This window comes from Chelonia mydas, chromosome 1 (assembly GCF_015237465.2).
Source record: "Chelonia mydas isolate rCheMyd1 chromosome 1, rCheMyd1.pri.v2, whole genome shotgun sequence".
Classification (NCBI taxonomy): Eukaryota; Metazoa; Chordata; order Testudines; family Cheloniidae; genus Chelonia; species Chelonia mydas.
The window spans coordinates 226,604,993-226,620,849 of NC_057849.1; the positions used below are offsets into that span (position 1 = coordinate 226,604,993).

The following is a 15,857-nucleotide window of genomic DNA, read 5'->3' on the forward strand; positions in this document are numbered from 1 at the left end:
AGGCAAAAGGGCAGAGCAGTGTTGCTGGGTCCACAAATTTCCCTCTGTCTTGGGCAGATTACAAATAGCTGTCATACTCTTTTTATCATCACATCCGACATGCCAAAGGTAGGTCTTGATGGTGGCTGAGACAGAAATATGAGTGGGTTAGGGTTGCCAACCATCCAGGATTATCCTGGAGTCTCCAGGAATTAAAGATTAACCTTTAATTAAAGATTCTGTCATGTGATGAAATCTCCAGGAATTCGTCCAACTCAAGTTGGCAATCCTAAAGTGAGTTCACATTTGTTTGTTCCAAGTACTTTCATTGCCTGCTAGTATTTGTGGCAAAATAGATCTTGCAATTTAGGGATGTGTGTATTGAGCTCCATGACCTCCTGGGAACCAGACCCTGCTTATCTACAGTTTAAAGGAGTGGAGATTTCATGGCAGCTGCTGGAACTGTGTCAGACATTTGGTTGCTCAGGTGGTGATGTTAGGTCTTGGAGCAAATGGAGAAGAAAGATATTTTCCACCTGAAGGGTGAAGAAAGAAGCAACATTTTGCTTGGAGCTAATTTTTCTTTTGTTGATGGCTATAGAGGCAGGATACTAGCCAAAAACTGCTTCTGTACAGTTTGGACAATTAGTTTGCTGTCTGGGAAATGGTGGGGATGGTCTGCTCAGGAAAAGATGTGTTTAATTCCTGCTCTGAAACATGGAAATAAATTCACCTAATTATCAAATTATCTTTTCTTTGAATAATCCTAGCCTGTAGGCCATTCAAGCCTCAACCCTTTTGTGTTACTTCCAATTCCCCTATCTATTTAGTGAAATGATGTACAGTACTTTTTTTTTCCCTATAGGAATAACGTCTTGTGCTTGTTCTGTCACTTCTGCTTGGTTGTGCATAAGGATGGCTTAGCCTAGATTTAGGAATATGCCCATAGTTATTTTTTCTAAATGGGCCACATTTTCAAAAAGGCAGCCTCCTTTACTGTGAATGCTATTTGCATTTCCAAAATTTGTACCTTCATTTTGCACCTGTAATTGAAATTCAGGTGCCATTTGCTATTCATTTGCAGACACAACAAGGAGTATTTTTGCCTCTAAATAGCTGATCATGGGCAGAGATCAGGAAGCTAGAGGCACGAGTGTTCTAACTTGTTCCTGTCATTCATTTGAGTAGAGTGCAAACTTTGTGGGTGCAAACTACTGCTGAACAAAAAAAAAAAAAAAGGGAGACAGGGTCTTTGAAAATGTACCCTGGGGTCAAGTTCATCCTTGGTGTAACTTCACTGATACCAATAGAATTCCACTAAAGATAAATGTGGTCCAACGTCTATGGGAAAAATAGCTGAAGTTTTGTAAATAATGATCAAGGAACAGTGCTGAAAGGGTTGAACAGTGGTGTTGTTTTAGAATCTTTGATTCTATTGGGACTGAAAACATACAGCTATTTCAGATGGATGGAGCCAAATGTCCCAGTATGCTTTAGAGAAATACATATAATATGTCACATTATACCATCACAGTTTGAGCACTGTCTAGGAGACAAAAGCACCTTTTTTTTTTTCAGAAGTCCACCTTGCTGTTTTTGCTTGTTGTGTAGTTTGCCTCAAGTTTCCTCACCAGAAAATCTAACACTTGTAAATAAAGCAGTCATTGATGTACTGTATAATGTACAGTTTTTGCATTCTCCTTTAGCAATAATATATATCAAACCCCCAAGAACTGTAATTATTTAAAACTGTTCATCTTGAAGTATATTATTGCTTGTAGAAAAAAGCTAAAAAGAAGCAAGCAAATGTTTTAATTTTTAGTCTTTTAATAAACATAACCTTCAAGATAACTTAATGCCATTTAAAAAATTCAGATAGCTAATTATTTATTATTTGAGACATGATTTAGTCTATTTATATTTTCTGCTCTGAAACACAAATTTGAAAGTGCCCACATAGGACAAACTTTAATTAACTTCCAATGCACAATTTAAAAGAGTCCCACATCTGCGTGGTCAGATTTGATTCTCTGTCAGTCAGAATCTTGAACAGCAACTTGGGCCTCTTTTCATTAAGTCAACTTTTATGCTTCTTGATACTGCCACCAGTCAAATTGTTTCTTTTTGTGTCATAGGTTCTAAAGTAGTGTCATAATTGTGTTTTTAAATTCCCAAGGGACCATGGCCAGAGTGGTGAGTGCAGAAGACTTTAGTGGCTTACGCCCCTACTCTCATGGAATCAGATTTACTGCAAGACCACAGTCTACACCAGGCAGAGCATCATCATGCAGAAGCAGGCGAAGCGCAATGAAATCGGCCTCATGTACGTAGAGATTGTCGAGTTCTAGGTTTTATAAGCAACAGGATTTTAAACTGAAATCCCCGTATTGTCTACAAGACAAATGCAGCCTGAATCTGGCATTGCCTTCTTGGCCACCTCAGTTGTGTTATTCACTTAGGCCTAGACTGTGCTGTTTGACACAGTCCAGAGCAAGCTGCACTGCTCCAAGATGCACAGTGCCTCAGAGGGTTGTCTGATGCACAATATCTCCAGTGTTCCCCTCTTACACTCTTAGGGGAGTAATTTGCTACAGCCTTTTACAGGGTGCATCGTACTCCCCCTACCCATTCCTTATACTCACACAGACACACACACAGGATGCATCTATCCAGCTGTACTGGGTGATGCATAGGAGGGATGGAACCGTGGCCCTTTCTTGTCCAATCCCCTCCCTACCCACTTACGTGTAGAGAGGGAAAGGGGTATTAGGAGCACAGCTCCTGCTTTCTTCCCCATCCCAGCACACAGAGCTGCAGTCCATGCAGGTTTATTGCAGTTGCACAGGCACTTGGGGAACAGGGTCTTTTTCCCCACTACTCTGGGCAACCATCTAGCCCTTGATCTTAAAGCTGCTAGGTATGTACTAGTGACAATGTCAGAGATTTCATGTATATCCTGTTATGCCATAGGAACTCACTTGAAATTATTATATGCTTACCCCTGAAAGAGCATATGCATATTTTATACTGGTAAGATTTATGAATCACTTTAATGAAATAAAAATTGATAATACAGCTGTGAATATCTCATTTGCAAGAATTAAACATTGAGAGTTACTGGTGATTAAGGCTTCCTGATTCACAGTTCATGCCTTTTTTCCTTCTTCCTTGCCATGAAGTTTTAATTTAAGGGGTAAATTCACTCTTGGCATAAATTGACACAGCTCCACTGATTTCAGTGGAGTCGCACTGTGAATTTGTATGCTCAACTTTCCTTTGTCAGAACTGATTACTGTTAATGATATGTGCAAGAAACCCCTTAATCAGGCCCTCTCCTGGGGAACTAATTGGATTTACAGTGACCAGAGTGCTGATTCAGCTGCTGGTTCTCAGCACTCTGTCACACCTTTCCCCCTTGATTGGTGGAAAAGTTTTTCCTTCCATGGGCTGTCCCTCCTTTACTGGAGGTGCTACTCTCCTGGAGTCTTTCACCCCCAGGGTGTTCCTCCAGGGTCCCTTTATGGAGTCCAGCCATTCTCTACCTGAAAAATCACATTTCTTGGGTGGGGGATGCCCCCATAATTCTGTCTCGGCCCATAGGTCTTCACATCAGGGGCGACCTTGTGGAATACTCTCCTCACTCTTGCCCCCTTTGTTTTGTGGCAGGACCCATTGGCACCCCTCACCCTTCTGGTTACCCAGAGTCTCTAATTCTCCAACACCTCCGAATGGCTCCTGGGGTCCCTCCTCCTGACGTTCGGGTGAGGGGGATTCCAATAACTGCCCAACCCCTGTCAGTAAGTTCGGGTTCTCCTAACTGCACAAGGCTAATTCTGTGTTTTCTTCTTTCTCCCTCTCTTTTTTTAGGAGGCCTCCCTTTTCTTTGCTGTCCCCATGGTTTGTGTTCCCTTGTCTAGTGTTTTCCAACCTCTCTAAGTCTAGCTTCTCCTTTTGCTTCCCCAAATGTTTTATTCTTTCTCCTCCCTAGTGGGAGGAGCTGCAGTCCGTGACTCCTATGTTGGGGTGGAACAGCGTGTGCACTACCCCAACCCGTTTCCATCTAAGCTTTCCCTGCACCTCCAGGGGTGCATCAGCCGTAAGGCAAAGTGTCTTATCACCATGGACGCATTCAAGCCACGGCCTTGCTCCCAGGAACATCCAGTGGGGCTTCACCAATTCCTGTTTTACCAGTGAACAGTCTGAGGCAGTGTCCACTTTGGACCCCTTTGACACCTTCTCCCCACCTTTACAGAAACCATAGATAGTTTCTTTTTCCTTCCATGTCGAAGAGTCCCTGTCCAACTGCAGAACTCTGAAAACCCACATTGTGTATAAGGGCAGTCTCTTTTTATGTGTCCTTGGTGTCCACACAGATAACAGACAATACCCCAAGTCCCAGCTGGAGTCCCCCTAGGTTCTTCCCTCTTCTTCTCTGTGACCTTTCCAGATTGGGTTTCTCCAACCCTCCTCCCCGGATCTGGTCCATTAAACTGCCAACCCTCTTTCCTGGGAATGTCCACCTTCATGTACTCTTCCGTGAGCTTGACTACAGAATCTAGAGTGACCAGCAGATGCCTCCTGACCCATAATCATGTGTTCTCAGGGATTCTCTGCAGGGGTTACATTGGTTCAACAAGGACAAGTGCAGAGTCCTGCACTTAGGACGGAAGAATCCCATGCACCGCTACAGACTAGGGACCGAATGGCTAGGCAGCAGTTATGTAGAAAAGGTTACAGTGGACGAGAAGCCGGATATGAGTCAACAGTGTGCCCTTGTTCCCCAGAAGGCTAACGGCATTTTGCACTGTATAAGTAGGGGCATTGACAGCAGATTGAGGGATGTGATCGTTCCCCTCTATTTGACATTGGTGAGGCCTCATCTGGAATACTGTGTCCAGTTTTGGGCCCCACACTACAAGAAGGATGTGGAAAAATTGGAAAGCGTCCAGCAGAGGGCAACAACAATGATTAGGGAACTGGAACATATGACTTATGAGGAGAGGTTGAGGGAACTGGGATTGTTTAGTCTGCAGAAGAGAAGAATGAGGGGGGATTTGATAGCTGCTTTCAACTACCTGAAAGGGGGTTCCGAAGAGGATGGATCTAGACTGTTCTCAGTGGTAGCGGATGACAGAACAAGGAGTAATGGTCTCAAGTTGCAGTGGGGGAGGTTTAGGTTGGATATTAGGAAAAACTTTTTCACTAGGAGGGTGGTGAAGCACTGGAATGGGTTACCTAGGGAGGTGGTGGAATCTGCTTCCTTAGAGGTTTTTAAGGTCAGGCTTGACAAAGCCCTGGCTGGGATGATTTAGTTGGGGATTGGTCCTACTTTGAGCAGGGGGTTGGACTAGATGACCTCCTGAGGTCCCTTCCAACCCTGATATTCTATGATTCTGTGATTCTAACTGTTTTAGAATTACTGCATCCATGATGTCACCTGCAATCTGAGTGTCTGGCCTTGACCAGCTGGTAGCCCAGTCTGTCAGTTTCTGGGGAAATGCCTAGGCTTGTAACCTCCCCCAGGTCCATCTAGTGCAGGGATTCTCAAACTGGGGGTCGGGACCCCTCAGGGGGTTGCAAGGTTATTATATTGGGGGTCGTGAGCTGTCAGCCTCCACCCCAACCCCACTTTGCCTCCAGCATTTATAATGGTGGTAAATATATAAAAATGTGTTTTTAATTTTTAAGGGGGGTCACACTCAGAGGCTTGCTATGTGAAAAGGGTTGCCAGTACAAACGTTTGAGAACCACTGATCTAGTGGCCCAAAACTTTTGCAGGGAACTTTTTTGTGGATAAGTCCACCTGATCTAGGATGACTGCCTTAATCACATCATAGTCCCATGCTTGCTCATTACTTAGGGCAGCTCTACACTTAAAACACTGCATCGACGCAGCTGCACTGATGGGCCACTATAGTGTTTAAGTGAAGATGCTGCTACCCCCATGAGAGAGCTTCTCCCATCAGCATAGTTAATCCACCTCCCCAAGAGGCAGGAGATATGTTGACAGGAGAAGCTCTCCCACAGACATAGAGCTGGCTACATGAGGCGTTAGGTTGGTATAACTCTGTTGCTCAGGGGAGTGGATTTTTCACACCCCTGAGTGAGGTAGTTATACTGATACAGGTCTGTAGTGTAGACCTGGCCTTACAGCCATATAGGTTGTCTGAACTTGACCAAGAATGCATCAGGATCATTTGCAGGGCCCATCTTACAGACACCTATCACCTGTGTCTGGTTACTGTTCCCCACTGCAGGACTCACAACATTATCTGCTGCTGCTGCACAGGGGCTTGGTCTCGAATAAAGTTCTGTAGGCTTTTCTGTTGCTCAGCTTGCCAGGCAAGCAAGCATGCACTGTTTCTCCAGGTGATGGAGGGTCTTCTCTATAGGGTCTTCTGTATCTCCTTCTGCTGTTCTACGAGCTATTGCAATGTCTCTTCAATTGCCTGGACTGCTGAACCTTTGCACTGGCTCCCCCATCAGGTTCTTTCTCTGTACAGATAAGGCAGCTCCAGGACAAGTCCCTGCTTGAGACAGGGCACAGCCCTCAGTTCTTGTCTTCTCATATAAATGGCTCTCACACCCCTGGTCCGTAACCCCTGCTGTGTACTTTATTTGTGTTTTATTAACCACCATCCTCTTACAGTCCAGTGCAGAAATTCTTATTTACAGTATTTTACAAACATGAGAGGGGGAAAAGATCTCTCCATGCAGAGATCTCCCTTTACTCTGGCCTGGTTGGTTGGTTGGTTGGCTGGCTTTTCTTTCTCTCTCTCTCATCTTCTCCCTTGCATGGCTTTCCTGTGCTTCTTTTCTACTCTTTCAGTTAATGGGCAAATTAGCTCCTTAGGTCTTTCCCAGTCCAGGCTGATCTGGTAATTAGCCATCCCTTCCCTCAATCAGGCCCTCTTCAGGGGAACTAATTGGATTTATAGTGACCAGAGTGCTAGTTCAGCTGCTGGTTCTCAGCACTCTGTCACAGAGGAGATGTGTGGAGGAGAAACTGCAGTAAAGTGTAAATAATATAAAGGGCCATATTCTGCCATTGAAGGCAACTGAAATATTGTGTACAAATTGATGGCAGGACTTGCCTCAAAAATACAGAAAAATGTAAATGCACAACTAACTTCAATGTTTAGATTAGGGTGCTCAGCTCCTATTGTCTTCAAAGGAAGTATTACATTAGTATCAGTGCCTGAATTTGGCCCTATGAATGCAGGAGAAATATCAGGCCAAATCCTGTGGTCCTTATTCAGTTCTTACTCAGTCAAAGCTCTAATTGAAGTCAAGGGGAATTTTCTTGAGTAGGGATTAAATGATTTGTCACCATGTTGTCCAGTTCTCCAGCCCTCCTTTTCCACGGGTGTTTTTACAGCAAGCTGGCTGTTGTATGTAACATGCTTATCTGCAAAGGAGTCTGCACACAAACAATTGGTGCTGACACATCATTGGCAGATGACTTCACTAAGGAGTTTGATAACTGAATAAAGCATTTAAATGATACAAAGCAAAGACATTCAAGGTCTTTTTATTCTTGCTGTAGTCTGAAGGGAGAGTGCTAGTGGGGATGGGATGGACAAATATATTGTGAGTTACTTTACATATGTTTTACTTTGTAACTTTAACTGCTCTTTTAGAGTATCTTCCAAGTTAACCTGTGTCTTGGCTATAATGTTATAAAGAAAGAGTTGGGAATTTTCTTAATACTACTTAGCACTTTTATATCGCTTTTGATCTTCAAAGTGCTGCACAAATGTTAATTAATTTACAGTGATATCTCTGAAGATGGATTGATTTATGTTGAATTCTCAGCAAAAAAACCTCACATTTGATTTTGCCAGGTTTAAGAGTGTATGGTAACTGTCTGATATGTTTTACAGCTACATCTGTGCGCTCTGTCCCAGATCCCACATTGTCCTCCTCAGACATTGAGCAGATTTTACTTAAAAGGACAGCTGAAAAAGAAGGTGAACTTAAAAAAGCATTTCAGACAATTGACACTGATCACACCCTAACAGTCACAAAAGGCGAATTCAGGAGAGTGATTGAAATCTTTCTTTTTCCTCTGACACAAGCACAGTTTGATTCTGTGCTGGCACAGGTACGCTATGTTATAGATGTGTATAATCACTTGGGGGCTGTTTTTATCCACGTCAATGGCAGAATTTCCTCTCGATTTCAGTTGGAGCAGGAGCAGGTCTGGTTTTATCAAAATGATGATAGATGGGGCCAAATCCTTCTTGCCTTATGTGAGTAGTTCTAGTGAAGACAGTAGAATTACTTATGCAAGTAAAATGAACTAGATTTGGCCCTTAGTATTTCTTTTAAAGGATTCTGTCTGCATTATTTCTCCCAGTGTCTGAAGAAGTTACAATTCATAAGTAGCTTTTGTGATAATTAATCAAATTATGCAATCTTATTCCTGGAGAAAGATCAGATTGAAAACCCTTTGAGTCATGGTGGAACATGTTCTCATTTATATTGTAAGGAGCTTCGCACACTTTTGAGCACTGTAAAATAATGAATAATTGGGAGGAAGGATTGTTGTCTGTTCACCACCTTTAAGCCATAGCTAGGGTGGAATATATTCTTTAAAGACCACTAGTTGTATACACTGTTTGAGATTTTCAAAACCCACCAGGGGATAGCTATACAATGTCCATTAACTTCAAATGGAATTGTGTGGCTAACTCCTCTAGGCGACTTTGAAAATCTTAACTTCTTTGTCCATGGGGTCTGCTTTCTAGTATCAGCTCTGTAAAGTTCTCATTTTTTCAGTTTAGTAACTTAACTGTGGTACAACAACATTTAAAAATGAAGGGGAACTGCAAAGAGTTATACCACACACCTCAAAGCCATTGTTTCTAGTTGCTTTCAACATACTTACCCTTCTCCCCCACTGTTTATTATGCTAATGAGTAAGAGAAGACAGATTTTTGGCCCTCTGGAGTTCCAGTTCTGGCCCCTGCGGCCGTGACTTTCTGTCCAAAGGTTTCACAGATTTTAGGTTTTATATCCTTTCTAACATGCTTGATGTTTGATTTTCATGTATGTTGAGCTGTTACAAGGTGTTATCTTCACATTTTAAAAATATTGGTCTCCGGTATAATCAAGGACCCTAATTACTTACATTTTAACTGAAAACAGTGCTGAATTTTCAAATAAGAAATATGTGGATCCACAAGCAATATGTGCATCAATATGTGGAAATACCTTACATATGAATGTGGTACACAGGGAAAGATTGTCTCACAGGTTGGATTAGATGAGATATATTTTTACACATGGACACAGAATATCATAGGGTTAGTGATCCTTGTCACTTGTAAGTGGAGGATATAGCCTCTTGTTGGAGGATTTATCAGATATACATTGATACTATACTCGAGCCTAAACAAAGGTGAGAAGAAATGACATGCAGTACATGCAACAAAAGAGAGGTTATCAGAGGAGATTATTTTTGTGTTTTAATAAAGTAGTTAACTAATAATGGAAGTGAATGGTTTTTTTCAGTCCCATGAGATTTCATTACAGGATTTATCTAGAAATCCATTTATCTAACACTCTTTTTATTGAAATGTAGATTCCGATGACTAGCAAAGTTACTGTACCATATCTTGACTTCCTGGCAAAGTTCACTAGGGTTGCCAAAAGTGCCAATATGCAAAGAAGGTAAGAGCTTCTTATTACATAATCCCGTTGTTCCCAAACTGTGATAATGGATCACTTGCTAGCAGTCTGCGGAGAGCAGGCTGGTTAAATGGTTCTAGCTCTCTTTGTTTCCAGCTGTTACATCGTGTTACAAATGGCTCCAGATACATTAAGTACTTTTCCAATGTTGCTTTTCCATATAAACAATTGGTGTAGTTGCCATTGGATCTTATATGATCACTGAAGGGAAAGGAGTACTTGTGGCACCTTAGAGACTAACAAATTTATTTGAGCATTGGCTTTTGTGAGCTACAGCTCACTTCATTGGATGCATTCAGTGGAAAATACAGTGGGGAGATTTATATACACAGAGAACATGAAGCAATGGGTGTTACCATACACACTGTAACGAGAGTGATCACTTAAGATGAGCTAATACCAGCAAGAGAGTGTGTGTGGGGGGGGAGAAAACCTTTTGTAGTGATAATCAAGGTGGGCCATTTCCAGCAGTTGACAAGAACGTCTGAGGAACAGTGGGGGGTGGGAATAAACATGGGGAAATAGTTTTACTTTGTGCAATGACCCATCCACTCCCAGTCTCTATTCAAGCCTGAGTTTTAATTGTATCCAGTTTGCAAATTAATTCCAATTCAGCAGTCTCTCGTTGGAGTCTGTTTTTGAAGTCTTTTTCTTGTAATATTGCGACTTTTAGGTCTGTAATTGAGTGACCAGAGAGATTGAAGTGTTCTCCGACTGGTTTATGAATGTTATAATTCTTGACATCTGATTTGTGTCCATTTATTCTTTTACGTAGAGACTGTCCAGTTTGACCAATGTACATGGCAGAGGGGAATTGCTGGCACATGATGGCATATATCACATTGGTAGATGTGCAGGTGAACGAGCCTCTGATAGTGTGGATGATGTGATTAGGCCCTATGATGGTGTCCCCTGAATAGATATGTGGGCACAGTTGGCAACGGGCTTTGTTGCAAGGGTAGGTTCCCAGGTTCGTGGTTCTGTTGTGTGGTATGTGGTTGCTGGTGAGTATTTGCTTCAGGTTGGGGGGCTCTCTGTAGGCAAGGACTGGCCTGTTTCCCAGGATTTGTGAGAGTGTTGGGTCATCCTTCAGGATAGGTTGTAGATCCTTAATAATGCGTTGGAGGGGTTTTAGTTGGGGGCTGAAGGTGACGGCTAGTGGCGTTCTGTTATTTTCTTTGTTAGGCCTGTCCTGTAGTAGGTGACTTCTGGGAACTCTTCTGGCTCTATCAATCTGTTTCTTCACTTCAGCAGGTGGGTATTGTAGTTGTAAGAATGCTTGATAGAGATCTTGTAGGTGTTTGTCTCTGGGGAGGTAGTCTGTCAGGCCATTGATCTTGTAATGTAAACATATAGAGCTTCAAGCCTAATTGGTATATTCTGTGAACTAGTAGTAAGTGTAAGTGAGTATATGAGAAGTTAGATGTGAGCGGAGGCTAACATTTTTTAGGGATACTCAAAACATGTCACTCGACTTGCAGGATGCCGTGTGTGACAAAGACACAATCTGAGGGACTCACAAACATTATTCCGGCAGGAAAGTTAAAATGCTGTGGGATTCATTCCTTCAATGTAAATAACATTCTTCTTTGAGAGATGTCCCTGTGGGTCCTTCACTCCAGGTGAAGATGCATCCCTGCACCTTTGTTTGGAGAGTTTTGCAGCAGTGCCTGTATGGGTCACGCATGCGTGGTGCCTGCCTCACGTGCCCTTGGCACCTCAATAGCACGTGAATGACCCAGACACCTCAGTTCCTTCTCTACTGTTCCCGGCCTGAGATGGAGCTCAGCAGTCCTGTTGAAAACCTTCATTTTCCAATTAGACAGATTATATAAATTAATAAATTGGGTTAGTTTTAGGTTAGTTTAGTCAGAAAAGTTTCAGTTGTTAGACTTAGAGCCCCTGTAAACAAAGAAATTATTTTACATCCCATAATGCAGTTAGCAGTAGTTAGAAAATGCCTGGTTCACCGGGTTTTAAAAGATGCACAACATGCAGAGAGGCGATGCCTATCTCAGATGGACACTCTCAATGTGTCTGTTGCCTGGGGGAATCCCACATTCCCCAGAAATGTGCCCATTGTAATAAACTGAAGGCTAGGGCACGAAAAGACGGGGACCTGAGGCTTAAACTCATCCTCATGGAAAAGGCCCTCAGACCAGCCTCCAACCCTGGGCAGGAACCCTTTTCTCGGCAGAGGTCACCAGTCTCCTCAACACCATTGTTCCCTAGGGACAAAAAAACGGCAAAATAGCAGCCAGCTTCCTCGCCTCATAGAGAGGACATCACCTCAAAATGGTCGCCGACCAAATCGGTGCCGACCGTTCCACAGCTCAGCACCTACAATGCTCCAGGCACCTCTGGCACGGTCCATGCAACGGCCGCCGCCAGTACCCCCTGCTCCAGTACCGAGGCTAATAGCTTTAAGCTGCCTGCCTCCACCATGGCACCGTCAATAGCGCCAAAGGAGATGGTACTGACAACCGCTCCTATTCCTGTGCCGCAGACTAATGCGCCCAGTGTGACGGTGCTGACACAAGTTACCTGAGCACCGATTCACCTCACTGTGCCACTGGTGCAATTGGCACCCTGCCCCTTGGCACCGATGCTCTCGGCACAGTGTCTTTTCATGCATCAGAAAGATTTGTTGGTCTCCCCAACTCCAGAATCTCCTTTATTGGGCACCGAATGTCTCACTGGAACCATCAGTACTGCATCGTCAGCTGTCTCTGATACCATCACAATTTTCCAGACATGAAGATGTTGAAGTTGAAGAGGCATTCTCCCAACACCATTCTTCCCTGATTAAGACACTTATTGCTGCCAGACTATTAAGATCACGGTCCTCATATTCTCATGATGTACCACCTTGGTGTGGCCACCCATGGATGGGAACACCATGCCCTTCCCAGGTCATTGGCCATACTGGAGTCCCTGGAAGTCTTATAGAAGACACCATAGCAGCTGCCCCAGTCCATGTAGGGACGACACCAGATCTCCACCTTCACCTTCGTGGTCTGTAGCATTGGAAACATGAGAGGAGCCCATGGTACAACAGATAGAGGGCACTGCTCGTGACACCTCGCCAACCAATAACAACTCATCTTCCTCACGAGACGAGGCTATTTTGCCTCCACCACCAACCACAGCAGACTATTTTACCCACTTTCAGGACTTATTCAAAAGAGAGGCTAACGAGCTTAAGATCGCTCTGGTGGAAGTGCCGGAAACTCAGCATGAGTTAACTGATATCTTACAGACATCGGCCTCCTCCAAGATAGCATTACCAATCAATGGAGCTATCATGGAACCTGCCTAGACGGTGTGGTAAATTTCAGCCACAATACCCCCAATCTGCAAAAGGGCAGACCGAAAATATTACGTTCCCTCCAAGGGATCTGAATTTCTTTTCACACACCCAGCACCCAATTCGCTGGTAGTGGAAATGGTCAACCAAAGGAGTAAACAACAACATTTTCGGTCCACTCCCTCCAATAAGGAGAGTAAGAGATTGGACCTATTCAGCTGCAAAGTATACTCTTCATCTATGCTACAATTCAGAGTGGTGAATTATGCGGCATTACTTCCCAAGTATGACCACAAGAATTATGGTAAATTTATGGAATTTATTAATGACATTCATGAGGAAAAGAGATAACAATTCAAAGCTCTGGTCTCTGAAGGGCAGGTGATCTCAGACATGGCTCTATAGTCCTCACTGGATACCGCTGACACGGCCGCCAGGTCCACCACTACGGACGTAATCATGCGCTGAGCCTCCTGCTTCAGTTCTTCGTCATTCCCCCGGGAGCTACAAAATACTGTCAAAGATGTCCCTTTTGATGGAGAAAAATTGTTTGCAGCCAAAACAAATGAAGTGCTGCACACCATGAAGGATTCACAGGCCACCGTTCGGTCCCTTGGCGTCCATACACCTGCCACAAGAAGGAAACAATACACGTATCAACCGTATCAGTACCCTAGATAGCCGGCATACACACAGCAACATCAAAGGCTATACAATGAACAACAGTAGCAATGACAGAGACAGAGACCACAACGACAACACCCTCCACCACCAGCAACGTCCCAACCACCTTCCTCAAATAAGCAAATTTGAAGTCTTGGTTGAGGGTCTAGAAGACCTTTCACCCATTCCAGAGTTTCCACCAACCATCCAGCTCTTTGGAGACCATTTGCTCCCCTTTGATGCCAATTGGGTGGCAAGCACCAAAAACAAATGGGCCCTAGAAATCATCCGATTGGGCTATACCATTCCTTTCCTGTCTATACTCCTTTCCCACCCCCTCCTTGTCCCTCTTCAGGGACCTCTCTCACGATAACTTGCTTCGCCAAGAGGTAGAAGAGGGGCAGTGGAGACTGTCCTGCTCAACACAGAGGGAAGGGGTTTTACTCCCACTATTTTATAACACAAAAGAAAAGTGGGGGCTGGCAACCCATCCTTGATCTCAGGCGATTGAACAAGTTCGTGAAAAAGCAAAGATTCAGGATGGTTACCTTAACAATAGTAATACCAGCACTGGAGCAGAGGGACTGGTTTTCAGCCCTCCACCTGCAGGATACTTATTTTCATGTCACTGTACACCCTGCCCACAGACATTTTCTGAGATTTACTTTGGGCACAGGCCACTACCAGTACAAGGTTCTACCTTTCGGCCTGTCAACAGAGCCTCATGTTTTCTCAAAGATTCTCGTGGTAGTAATGGCGCACCTGAGAAAACAAGAAATAATAATTTTTCCTTACCTGGATGACTGTCTCCTAAAGTCACGCACCCTATCGGACACCATTCAATTCACTCAAACGACCATACACTGTTTCCAGAGTCTTGGCCTACAAATAAACATAAACAAATCTACAATAAAACCAACTCAATGACTGGAGTTCATTGGCTCTCACTTTGATTCGAGGGTGGCAATGGCATCGCTTCCACAAGACAGATTCAACACTATAAAGACACTCCGATCCACAGTTCGGAACAGTCCACAGATCACTGACCACAAATGGCTACAACTACTGGGCCACGTGGCGGCATTCATGTTTGTAGCGCTGCCTACAAGGCTGCCTACATGCCCTGCCTTCAAGGCTGGCTAGCAACCATTTACAGACCAACCAAACACAGGTTAACATACGATTAAGTATGCCCCCAAGGTCAAGGATTCACTAACCTGGTGGACTCCACCACACAATCTGTTCTCGGGTATCCCGTTCACACAAGATTCTCCATCGCTTATGATCACAATGGCTGCATCCCTTATCAGATGGGGAGCACACATCCAACATCACACAGTTCAGGGACTATGGTCCACAACAGAGACAAGGCTACACATAAACCTGCCAGAACTTCGCAATGCCTGACTCCACTTCCTGCCACTCATAAGAAACCCAAACATCAGAGTAATGACTGGCAACATCGCCTGTATGTTTTACATGAACAGACAAGGGGGAGCCCGATTGCATTCACTATGTGCTGAGGCTATGAGACTCTGGAATTGGTGCATCCAGCACAATATCCCTATCTCAGCTTCCTACCTACCTGGATGCCATAACACCATGGCAGATGAACCCAGCAGATGTTTTCTCCTCAATCACGAATGGGAGTTAAACAATGCCATCTTGGAAGACATATTCCGAACTTGGGGTTACCCACAAATGGACCTATTCACGACAGCACGCAACATGAAATGCCCCAAATTCTGCTCCAGGTCCAGTCTGAGGAATCGATGGGGGAATGCGTTCATGATCAATTGGAACTCAGACCTTCTATACATGTTCCCACCGATACCATTACTAACCAGAGTGGTACTGAAGAGAAGGATGAAGAGGGCCACGGTAATCTTAATAGCCCCCACATAGCCGAGACAAACGTGGTATCCGTACGTAACACAGATGTCTGGACATACCCCAATCACACTCCCTCTACAGACAGACGTATTAACCCAACATAAAGATGCTACATCTCAAGGCATGGTTCTCTAATGATGAGTTAAATTGCTCTGAGTAGGTCCAGAGAGTGCTGCTACAAAGTAGCAAACATACTACACATAGCATCTATCTCCACAAATGAAGGAGATTTACTACATGGTGTTCCACCAGACAAACCATTGCAGCATTTGCACCTCTTCCAATGATATTAGACTACCTCCTGGAACTGAAACAATCTGGT

The 15,857-nt window shown here is 43.9% G+C and overlaps 1 protein-coding gene across 2 annotated transcripts in view; it reads left to right on the forward strand.

Annotated features, from left to right (window-relative positions):
- Nucleotides 1-15,857, forward strand: part of EFCAB6 (EF-hand calcium binding domain 6) — a 153,835-nt gene that overhangs the window by 15,179 nt on the left and 122,799 nt on the right. Inside the window, exons 2-4 of one of the 2 annotated variants that reach the window (XM_043538022.1) lie at nucleotides 2,156-2,302; nucleotides 7,863-8,083; nucleotides 9,566-9,654. In XM_043538022.1, the coding sequence (XP_043393957.1) occupies nucleotides 2,161-2,302; nucleotides 7,863-8,083; nucleotides 9,566-9,654 (452 nt within the window). In that variant the 5' untranslated portion in view covers nucleotides 2,156-2,160. Of the gene's footprint in view, nucleotides 1-2,155; nucleotides 2,303-7,519; nucleotides 7,570-7,862; nucleotides 8,084-9,565; nucleotides 9,655-15,857 lie in introns of those variants that run through there. The other variant, XM_043538023.1, reaches the window with a different exon arrangement.